The sequence below is a fragment of the Siphateles boraxobius genome, unplaced genomic scaffold (assembly GCF_051911475.1).
Source record: "Siphateles boraxobius isolate OS27281-9 unplaced genomic scaffold, OSU_SipBor_1 77, whole genome shotgun sequence".
NCBI classification, from domain to species: Eukaryota; Metazoa; Chordata; class Actinopteri; order Cypriniformes; family Leuciscidae; genus Siphateles; species Siphateles boraxobius.
The window spans coordinates 23,276,948-23,288,896 of record NW_027509205.1 but is presented as its reverse complement, the minus strand read 5'-3'; the positions used below and the strand labels follow the sequence as shown (position 1 = coordinate 23,288,896).

At 40.3% G+C, this 11,949-nt stretch overlaps 1 protein-coding gene across 1 annotated transcript; it reads left to right on the top strand.

The window, feature by feature from the left end:
* The first annotated feature begins 974 nt into the window (after positions 1-974).
* Positions 975-10,354, top strand: toporsb (topoisomerase I binding, arginine/serine-rich b). The gene is made up of 3 exons (XM_077219105.1): positions 975-1,223; positions 3,702-4,691; positions 7,725-10,354. Exons 2-3 carry the CDS (start codon positions 3,702-3,704, stop codon positions 9,585-9,587), a joined length of 2,853 nt encoding a protein of 950 aa, XP_077075220.1. The 5' UTR covers positions 975-1,223; the 3' UTR covers positions 9,588-10,354.
* The last annotated feature ends 1,595 nt before the right edge of the window (positions 10,355-11,949 follow it).

Below are 11,949 nucleotides of genomic sequence, written 5' to 3'. Positions count from 1 at the left end.
TTTTCTGATACTCACGATCGAGAATATTCTGTCCAAACAGCGTCGACTGACGAGCATGGTTTTATGTCTGTTTACTTCAATCTTACATTTAGAAACTCAAAGCTGTTTACTGTCTATGCTTGTTAGCGCAGTTGGCATGAGCTCATGACCGGAAGTACCTTTCATTCCACTACCGGTTCACCCAGGGCATTTTTATTTTTGTTAGTAGTTTTGAGTTTTCCTAAAGTCCTTCTACAAATTCAGCTAAACACTGACATAATGAGAATTATGTTCAAACTGCAAAAGAAATTACGTAAAATATCTTATAAAAAATAAATTAAAAAGCTATAGGCCTACCAATGTTTAATTTCCGCAAAAAAGAAAAGAAAAAAAGAAAAGTGTTTTGCACATAAAAAGTAAGAATACATTTGTGTCATAATTTAGACGTTTATCTCATGATTTCATCGTTTTAATGTCATAATTTAGACTTTTTACGTCATAGCTTCGACTTTTCATTTTATAATTTCGAATTTCTCATTCCATAGTTTTGACTTGTTAAGGTATAATTATGATTTTCATATCATATTTATGACTTAGTATGTCATAATTTTGACTTTTCATTTCACAAATGTGACTTAGTTTATCATTATTTCGACTTTTTAAGCCAAATTATGATTTACTAAAGCATGTTTTTTCTTATGTGACGAATTTCTGCATTCACTATTCAAGAAACTTATTTATGTATTTATTTATTTATAGTTTATATATTTGTTTCAAAGAAAGAAAGAAAATAAAAGAAAGTAAGAAAGAAAGAGAGAAATTGCTTGCAGTCACGTGATCGCGCTGCATGTGCAGTACCGCTCTAGTCTATAGGATTTATAAAAGCATGTTTTTTGTCTTATGTTACGAATTTCTGCATTTACTACTTCTATATTTGTTTCAAAAAAGAAATCGCTAGCGGTCACGTGATCGAGTTGCAGGTGCAGTACCGCTCCAGTCCGTTGGGGGCGCGCGTGCGCGTGACGCCTGCCGGATGAGGCTCTGTAGTGTGTGCTGTTTTTCTCGATAGCAGTGCCAAACTCCTTCACTTCCATCGGTTTTTAATGTACATTTTCTTTTCTTTTGTGTGTTTATCATTACGGATATCACGCTGATGTGATATAGTTGTTCTTATGGGCGCGCGCGCATGCGGTTTGGATTATTTACAGTGTTTTGAGGCTTTGTAATGAGGAGGTGATGATCAGGTGAGAGTCTGTTTCATAAAACTATCTGTTTTATTTTCAATCAGATTTCACTTATGTATCCGTGTATTATCGATAAAGGTGTTTAATAATCGTTGCTTTTAAAGGCAAGAGAGAGATATCTAGTGATCCTCGATAAATACCGACAGCAATGTAACTGGCTTTTTTTAATTTTTTATTATGTCACATTTTTGATGTCATTTTGAACATAATATCAGTATTTCCTGTGTTCGATGACGTCACTGTTTTCAGGGACACAATAATGTCTTCGTTTATTCAAATATCTTTGTTTATTTAATTTTAATTATCTTAATTTGAATGATTATTATTAATTTATTTATGTAAATTAGTTATTTACACTAAATGGCGCATTAACCCTTAAAAAGTACTGTGGTATTGTGGTGATATTAGATGGAGATACCATGGTGTTTTGATGTAAAGTGTAGTACTAAATGGTTACAAGATTCATATACCATTGTATTTACATAAATGTACGATGCTATTGCTAAACTTGCTGCTGCTAATGTCATATTAGGGAAGCAATTAAGTAATAATTACAGAAAAAATCCTTACGTCTTTGGTGTACATGGAGTTTGTTGTAATTTGTTACTGTAAAGTTGAAGACATGTCATATTACATGCCATATAACATATATCAATGTAATGTCAATATATATATATATATATATATATATATATATATATATATATATATATATATATATATATTAAGGTGCACAGAAGTCACGGTTCGGTATGTACCTCACTTTTGGGGTCATGTTTCGATACAAGTTTAGTACAACTGGAAAAAGCAACAAATACCCAATGCTAGGTTTCTTTTTATGTATTTTGAACAGGCAGTAGTGCAAATTATAGTTTGTTCCACCGAGTGGCATTTAGTCTCCCTGAGTTAAGTACAGCTTCCTTTAATGTATTAAGCACTAAGCATTAAACAGAATACACTCTTGCGTAGGTGTTGTTTTTTTGATAAAAAAAACTGCTAGAAGTTATTTAGTCTTAAAGAATCTCTTGTGCTACAAAAGTACAAAATAAATAGAATAATGAAAAATAAAACTTGTGCAGGGATTAGTTTTTTGCACTCCTGTAGTTTTTCTCTGCTTAGCTCTGGTGATTGGCACATCTGGATGATGTCATTTGTCCACTACCAACCCCTCATAACAGCGGAATCGACTTAAAATACTCCGCCATTTGTGGTCATACAGATAAGAGTAAGACATCATTCAAAACTGTACATTGGTGTACACTCACAATAAAATCTTAACATTGTGCTTTTGTAAAAAAAAGAAATCAAACACAGGATGCCGCTTTCTGCCGTCCTGGTTTCCTTTCCGTGAAGTTTGTGGAGCACGTCACAATAATTACACACACCTCAGCGTACAGGCTTCTAGCAAGCCCTAGCGTGTCATCAGGGGCCTATACCATGAAGCCGGTTTAGGTGGCTAGCCAGCTATGTTTCAGTTTAGTTTGCGTCAACCCTGGGTTTTAGGGACCATGAAAGTGGTTTGGCTTTTAGCAGTGTTCATCGCCATAGTAACTGACGCTCCACTGCTAACCTGGTCCGGGTCAGGTGATGTTCCAGGTAAGAGGTTGCAAACTGAACTTGGACCAATCAGCTGTGAGCAAAGTGTCACATGTCTGATGCAATAAAGTCACTCCTCCTGTTTCTACTCCAAATTAAAGGTCACTACATAGCAAATGATTTTTAAAGACAAAATCGTCTAGTTTTTAGTGATGCTTATTTAGAATAATAAATTTGTATGATTTAGATATTATTTAGGCCTATGTAATTATTATACCCTTAATCAATCACAGATGTACAATTTTAGTTCATCAATTATTATTACGCAGTTTAAATGAATAAATATATAAAGGTAATATAAATACGCTTTAGCATCAATAGATGAAGCTATAAAATAACTACACGTGAGCTTAAATGTTCAATTCTCTCTATACCTTTATCAGCTGTATAAAATAACTTCACAACTTGTGTGTAGTTAAACTTGGAGTGTGTATCGCCTGTGACTGACTGTATTTGTTGTCTGACTGTATGCACTGAACCAAGACGTAGGGCTGTGCAATTAATTGTAATTCATTTTTCAATTTTGATTTTGGCTTCTAACGATTATAAAAACAAGATAGTCGATGTAAAATGATTATTGTGCCTCTGCCACATTCCGTCCCTCGCACCTTCCTTTCCTCTTGTAATTTAGTGGATTCCTCAGTAAATATTCATCCATGGAATTTCATATTTTGGCGCTCTTCTTCATTTATATATTTCTTTCACCAGAACAAAAAATCTAATATTTTTAGGTGGGAACTAAATGTCATGTAAATGTTTTTGACTCATATAATAAATTACTTGTAATGTGCCTCATTGTAAGTTGCGTTGGATACTATAGTTGTACTATAGGTAACTAACTAAGCATTGTACACTGAGCTGATGTTTTTGTTTGTGCCGTAGATGATGGCGCCCACTAAGATGAAGTTGCGTGTGAGGAAGAAAGACAGCGTTGGCAAATCTTCTCAGCGTTGTCTGGCCAACGCGTCGCCAGACTCCAAATGCCCCATCTGCCTCGACGGCTTCAATAACGTGGCGTCGCTGGACCGCTGCCTGCACCAGTTCTGTTTCCGCTGCATCCACGAGTGGTCCAAAAACAAAGCGGAGTGTCCGCTGTGCAAGCAGCCATTCCACTCCATATACCACTCAGTCAAAGGGGAAAAAGATTTTAAGGAGTTTGTGGTGCCGCCGGTGGAGAATGGAGCGGCGGCTAACGCCACTGCTAGCAACGCGCCGCAGCGCGTGCTACGCCCCCGAGCCCTTCGAGGCAGAGAGAGGCGGAGCCACAGAGCGCAACAACCCATCCCTTCGTCTTCACCACCAATGGAGGACGTCATGTTCGGCGGTCTCACAGACGCGGCGGCGCTAACGGATAACCAAGACGTGCAGCAAATGGTGCTACGACTGACGGCGCGCAGGCAAGGGCGGGGCGAGGGGCGGAACCTGCGACGCTTAAGGGACCAGGATGTTGTCTCGTTCCGGCGTGCGCTTTACAGGACTGGCATACGTGTGCGTAACACGAGAGACGTTGGTCGGCAAAGGGATATTTCGGCGTCGTTCTTACGACAAAACCCTGGATGTTTGCGGCGACTTTTGCCTTGGCTGCAACGCGAGCTGACGGTGTTGTACGGTTCGCACGGATCACTGGTGAACATCGTACAGAACATCATCATCTCGCGCATTATGAACTATAACATGGAGGACTCGGCCATTCGGGACGAGCTCCGCCCCTTCCTGTTAGCGCGCACTGACCACTTCCTGCACGAGCTGGTGAGTTTCGCTCGCTCCACCCACAACATGGAGACATATGACCAGCAGGCCATTTACGACTGTCCCGCTCCCAGCTACGAGGAGGGCAGCAGCTCGGACCTTTCCGTTATCGCCATCTCTGAGGTAAGACATCTGTGGGAAACATTGCATTTAGTTACGACTAACACACCTTTCACACATGATCATTGGTGTATATATTTTTTATATTTTAATTCGGTGTATATATGTTTTATTCAGTGGCCCTGTTAGATGCATCTTTTTGGGCAACACTTGATCCATTAATACTAACACTTTCTTTTCTCCTCTCTTCTCCTCTATTTAAAAAAAAAAAATAAGTTACACCAACTGAGAAAAGGGTCACAGCATTTACATATTGTTGTCCTATTGTTAGTTTAACTGCTTCTATTGCTCTCCTGATTTTTAAATCGCTTTGGATAAAAGTATCTGCTAACTGTAATGTAAATGTAAAAAAATGTTAAAGCGTTAGAGCATTCACACTCATTTCAAGTCAAGTCACCTCAATTATATATCGCTTTTAACAATACAGATTGTTACAAAGCAGCTTTACAGTGATAATAGGAAATGAAGGCAACAAAGATGGTTTGGGCTGTACAGCAACTCTAGAAGAAAGTAATTGTCCAGCTTGAGTAAGTTTTTGATTGATTCATTTCCGTCGTAAAAATCATTAGTCATTAACTTAGGGGATGCTTACACGACACCGTTTTTAACTGAAAACAGAAAGTTTTAATGCGTTCTGGCCGTTAATTTAGACGTCAATGTCAAGTATATTATTGCTGTGCTGGATGCATAGAAATAAAGTTATTGCACATTGTTTGTTGTCAAAATAAACACGAATATGCAGTAATTTCACCATAAATGCATAATTAAAGTTAACAGTGTTTCATAGTCGAATGTATGACTCTGCCCTCGGTAAAGCAAAGAAAACTACACCTTTACTCACATGCAGAAAAACAAGGCAACATAATTGATACCATTATTGATGGAAGTTCGGTGTGACCGAACTGATTTGAAATTAAAATAATGGAGAAATACTGCAAACAGCATCCATGTTGTTCTGTATAACTTTTGTTATTTTAAGATGTTAAGCAGAATGCTCATACTTTTACTGTTTTCCTTGCAATGAATGGTCATTCCAAACAACAGTCTAAAATAGGGCTGTATCGATACACTAATCTCACGATACGATACGATACACGATATTCGGCTGACGATACGATATATATCACGATATTCAGCCAACGATACGATTCAATATAATTCGATACACTTACATCATTTTCTGAAAGATTTAAAGGGGACAGAGTGATTTTGGTGACATCTTGTGAGTCTTCCATTTACTTGGATTGAATTAATAGAACTGAAAACTGAAAGCATCAAAATTACACAATATATGTCTCTGACTGGACAGAGAGTACAGCTTGCAAATGCTGGACAAAATCAATCTAATATGTGTTGAGAAAATTAGTTCTATTTATTGAAACACAACAGTGCAAACTGTAGCTTACAAGCCTTTGAAAAGTAAATAAAGTGCAGTATTGCAATTAACAATGGGGAGTTAAAAAGTGCAGCAAGTGGCCTGTTCTGAACAGTTTCTTTGCACTGCATTTGCTTTGACAGCTTTATTAGCTTGACATTGAACATGTGACATGTGCTTCAGTTGTGCGCGAGGTCCAGCCGTCGCACGTCAGGGAAACTCTCTCCGCGCTGGCCAGGGAGGCTTTGACGTGTGCTCTTGTATGTGTACAGCCTGGGAATGCAAACCTTGATGAGGTGTTCGCGGGTTGGAATAGGATAGCGGGGCTCCATTGCGTTCACCATGCGCCTAAAGCCGGCGTTTTCCACCACCGAATACAATTTTTTAAATTTTTAAAAAAAAATTTTTACTAAGCCTATTTAAAATCGTATTTGATTGCAGAGCGCACCTCTCTCTCTCTCTCTCTCTCTCTCTCTCTCTCTCACTCACAAACTCATCCGTACCTCGCGCACTTTCTCACTCACGGAACACCGCTGCACAAATCTGTCCAACACAGCGCTGTCAATTTCGGAGACCCAGCTTTTAAAAAAGCTACTAGCCAGCATGAAAGGAGGCTAGCCAACAAGGAGAGCTAAGGTGTTGTTTGAATACAGCTGGATCTTCATCAATATCAATGCACGCGCGCAGCTGGCCACCAGCGGCTGGCTGATCAAATCACTCTTCATGCAACGCGAACGGGTTTAACACGGGGGATTTGAATGGGACTTATGCATCGATACTCGAGGCCTAAAAAATCAATACTTTCTTAGGAAAAAATTATCGATTTATATCGCAGAATCGATAAAATCGCTCAGCCCTAGTCTAAAACAGTGGCTCTCAAGCTGGTGCCCACATTTTTAATGTAATGGTCCAATGTCATTATTTTTTCTACTGACATTCCTCATTAAATACTGAAAGTATTAGCTGTATGCATTAAAAACACAATTGTTTTTTTCCTATTTTTGAACTGTCACCATTGGCATATAATGCAACAAGGATTGCTAAAGTAAACAGATTTTACTAATAGACCTCTCTGGAAAGATGTTAGCATCCTTATGTTATTTTTACACAATTTTTCCTCATCCTGCAATTTTGCTCCAAATCTTAGCTGAAAATTCACATTTTCTTAATTTAAGTAAATTTCCAAGGGGTCCTAGTCTTGGAACTAATTATTGTTTAAGGAACAAGAATGTGCAAAACATTTATGTATGTACTTGCAATGTGCTCTATAGATCAGTTTTTGTTCAAGGAACTTGGAAAATCATGGGCGGAAATGTTGAAGTTTCCGTAACGTTCATATAACCCTAAATTTGTTGTGGACCATCAAACAAAGACAGCCGCTTTAAATAAAAATAAAAAACTAGTGGTTTTGCAATGCCAATAAATAGAGGTAAAAAATTATATCTCTATATAGTAAGTCATATGATAGCTGTGTGTAAGGAGCAGAGCATAATTTAAGTTATTCTCTTGAAATCATTCCCTATGAGGTGTTCTGGCACTGTTTTTGTTTATTGTTAGCACATAATGTCAGAGAACAGCAAAAGGGCATTGTTGTGTTTTGGTTCTGTTCATGCAAGTTTATGAGGTTCAGTCTTAATGGTTGCATTGTTTTTTTCTCACAGGATGACGATGATAATGACAGTGAGGACAATGTGACAGAGAATCCCTCTGCTGTCCAGGAACACCTTGCATCCGTTGCCAATGCAAGTGGAACGGAAAGTTTTCTTAGTCAGTCAGCGTGGGATGACGAGACGCCTGGTCCCTCCTATTCAACCCTCTTTCCCTCTTCTAGCCAATCACAGGATGAGGGGGCAGAGCCAAGCTCAAGCACAGCCCCGCCTTTCAGTGGCCCTGACATGACTGGCCCTGTGGCAAGTAGCAGCGTGTCAGCTGGACGGGGTGAAGATAACGAAGAGGAAGAGTGCCTAATTGTGGGATATGTGAAGCCGATGGCCGAACGGACCCCAGAGCTTGTTCAGCTCTCCTCGGATTCATCTGAAGAGGAGCAGGAGGCAGCCGATACGGAGACGACAACCACAGTAACAAAATCAGAGACATCCCAAAAGGAGCTCCCTTCGCAGTCCCATATGAACCTGCGTATTCCCAGTTTATCCCCAGGCCTCGCTCCCTCATGCAGTCCCCAGCGGACACACTCAGACTCACATAGCAGAGAAAGAGAGACCGATTACTTTTCCTGCCGCGCTCACCCGTCCAACGATGGTTCAGATTTGCGGCAGAATCGAGATGACACTGAGCTCAAAGCGCATGGGAGACGCAAAGACTGCTCACATCGGCACTCAGTCAGCAAAGAAAAAGTCAAGAGTTTAGAACAATCATGGCACGCCAAGACCCCAGATTGTTCGCCAACCCAAACACGCTCACCTCCAAGTTGGTCAGGTCAGAGTCCTACGGTGTCTATTTGGAGCAGCAGCCCTGTCTCTGGGTCAAACGCTAGCGACTGCTCTACCTCTCTAAACAACACGAGCCAAGAGCATTCGTGCCACGTGCGAGAGAAACTCTCACAGTCTCCTTCCTACTCCAGGAAGAGGAGAATCAGGGAAATGAAGAGCAGGTCTCCCGACTTGGACTCGTTCCTTAGTTCACACCATCCCAGAGAGTCACATCGCTGTCATAAACGTCGCAAGCGAGCTATCAGTAGCAGCAGTGCCGACTCGCAATCCGAAAGGTCCTGCCTGGACAAACCAAGTGGGAAACGCAAGTACAAAACCCGGCACTTGGAGCGAGCAGCACAGCGGTTGCACGAGGAGGGAACTGCAACCAAGGAAAAGCGGCGGCGGCGCAGTAGGGAACGATCTCCCAGTGTGGAGATCATCTACGAGCGAAGGGCGCCCAAACCACATTGGCACCAGCGAAGGAAGAGGAGGCACCGAAAGTGGAAGAGGGAACTCCGTTCACCCACTGTAATCACTATTGACAGCGACAGTGACCGTACCATCGACTGTCTGGACCGTGTCATGGATATTATAGACCAAACCGCTGCAGATGTTGAGCAGAGGGATGGGACTCCTGGGCAAGACATGATCCAAAACTTGAGTTGTACCTTAGCCTCCTCAAATCCTCAATCCGAGTCCTCGAGTCCCGCAGTCCGCACTGACCCAACCACTGAACGCACACTAAACCTGGACGACTATGTGGTGGACGTAGTCGACCACAGTAGTTCCGACTGCTCCCAAAATGTGGATGACAGTAACCACGAAGAGTTTGTGCCCAACCCCTTCCCAATGGCTTCGATGTCACCAGCCCCACCTTCGGACACAAGACTGCTTGAAACTATATTACAAGATCTTGAGGAATTCCTACCAGAGGCGAGGCTGAGTCCTTACGTAAGTTCTCACGTCCAAGAGGAGCGAGCTTCTAGCCCTCGAAAAGACCAATCAGACACAAGAGGAGTTGCAGAAAACTTGGAGAAAAAGAACACGGACGGAGACGGGCCACTAGAGCCGGTGACCAACATTGCTAGCTAGAACTAAAACAGACATACATCGAGACTTTTTCTTACTTGTATAATGCTTATCTGAATCACTCAGCCAGTCTAGAGGTTTTTATAATCTCATTTAAAGAGTTCTGCTGGGAACAGATGCTTAAGAAACATCAAGATGTTTTTTGTCATTTCAAATGTCATTATTATTGTTCATGTTGTTTATAGTTGCAGTGATCCTCTTCCTCGAATCTGGTGCTTTCTTACTGTGCCACAACCCAACAACAGTCATGTCTGGATGGTAACCCTTGTTCCCTTAACCACTACTCTAACCCTTTGTAGCAGCAAATACATTAGGGTTACTTTCTAGACTAGTTGATCTCCACTTGTTTGGTTCATGTCCCAGATTTAGTTTCAGAAGACACGTGGCCTTTGACCAACTGAGCAAAATATATGGGAAATTTTATTGGTGATCCTAACTGGACTTGATGATATGGTTAGTTGCATTTTATGCTCCTTAACAGACTAGACATCTGTTTTTGGGACCAGACTCACTGGTTGATAACCACTGTTGATCATTTGTTATTCAGTCCCACTGAACTTTGAGAATTGTGTCTTTTTTAAACTCAGGGAACAGGTGACGTGCGCCTCCATGCCTTCGTTACACAGTAGGTGCTTGTGTATTTGGGACTATGGTGACACCCTGGAGATAGAATTCACTGATCATGTCTACTGAACACACAACAAGCCTTCTTTACAATAACTGTCCATCATGTCAGCCAACAATCAATAAATGCATTAATAGATGTACAATCCAGCGTCTGAATTGGTTTGTCTTTCTTCTTGAATTGCAGCATTAGTTCATCAATTTTGTGCCCTGCTCATGATTGTGCTGTCTTGTGTTTTAACCAGTTGGGATACAGCAGAGTGATGAATCCTGTGTCTTCCAGGTAATACTTTAAATAGCTTGACTAGAGTATCAGGCATTGATAGTCTTTGATGGCCGAAGTGACAGCGGTTACACGCACTGAGTGGTAAAAAGACTGAGCGGCAGCATTGGTTTTGTAGGATTACAAATTTATTAAAATGTTTTCATTTAGGTTCCAATACAATAGTATATAAACTGAGAACAGTTTTGTATACTGAATTCAGTATTTAAGGTTATGATGATGATATTTGCTGTGAAACAGTTTTCCAGCAAGAGAGTCCGGCAAAACCTGTTTTCTGTATCTGGCAGAATACTGCTCTCTCTATCTAAGCGGCTATTCCTGTTTTTCTCTATTGTAAACAGATTACTGAAACTTTGGTAGTCTCACTGTTTGAATAGTTATGCTGATTGGATTTGGTAACACTCTCAGTATAGGGCAGGCTCCTAAGCCTGTATGCCTCATTTACAAGCTTTTGTTTCAGAGTGTCTCCACCTTTATGTAACTCTTCCCCCTTAAAGGGTATATGAACTACTGTATACTGCTTTAGTTAGACTTGGGTAAGATTTTGGACGAAGCAGACTACAGCAAATAAAGAATCCTGCTTAAAAGATAAGCCAAGTCTCCTGGTCTTCGCTTCTGAGTTTTTCTACACTTAAGAAGAACAAGGTTTACAACAGTTTTCAGCATGAATGCCGGAAAAAAAAAATCTAAAATGGGGTAGAGCTTTGAGGTTGACTGTACAACTAGATGTGACAAGAAATCTGAGGTATATTTTTACAGACTGCTGAAGCAAATGGATCGCTGCAATTGACAGAAACAACTGGACTCCAGGCAGAGAAAGGTGGATTTGCAGTTATCATTTGTGTCAATATGCTGAATTTTTCGGGTAAAATCATACCCTATATAATTTTATTGTTATATATTGTATTGACAACTCATAAATTAAATATTTGTCATCATACAATCTGCATAATTGAATGTTTTTAAATAAACCCTGACAAAAAAACTATAGGCCTACAAGTTTTAGTGCTGGACAAGATGATGGTGTAACATTGATATAAGTGATCACCTGTATTTAGACCTATGTTGTATCGATATAAAGCGTTCACAGGCAAATTTGCTTGATTTACTTGGTGTCAAATCAGTCACATATAAATGTCAGGAAACACACTGCATGTCAATATGGTAAGTTGTAAGGATTAGTTTAAACTGATAATCGTTTGTTTACTCGCGTTTTCGCAATTTCCCCCATTAAATCCAGTCACGCACCACATTTTTTTGCCACTCAGTCCGTCTGAGGGAGTGTGTTACCGCGGCAAAGTGACGTCAAGGTATGAGGTAGTAGTTTTTTTTTTTTGTTTTTTTTTGAAGAGGCTATTTTGAATTATCGTTTAAAACAAGCTATGTGATCAACAAAAATTTATGTAAATTGAACCACCCCCTCGCGATTGTCGCCTATAAGGACTGTAACCTGTGATT

Excerpts from the sequence above, each read along its gene's own strand:
- toporsb (XM_077219105.1), top strand. The coding sequence starts at position 3,702 with ATGATGGCGCCCACTAAGATGAAGTTGCGTGTGAGGAAGAAAGACAGC. Across the intron at positions 4,692-7,724 it reads CCGTTATCGCCATCTCTGAG|GATGACGATGATAATGACAG; the intron begins GTAAGACATCTG and ends TTTTTCTCACAG.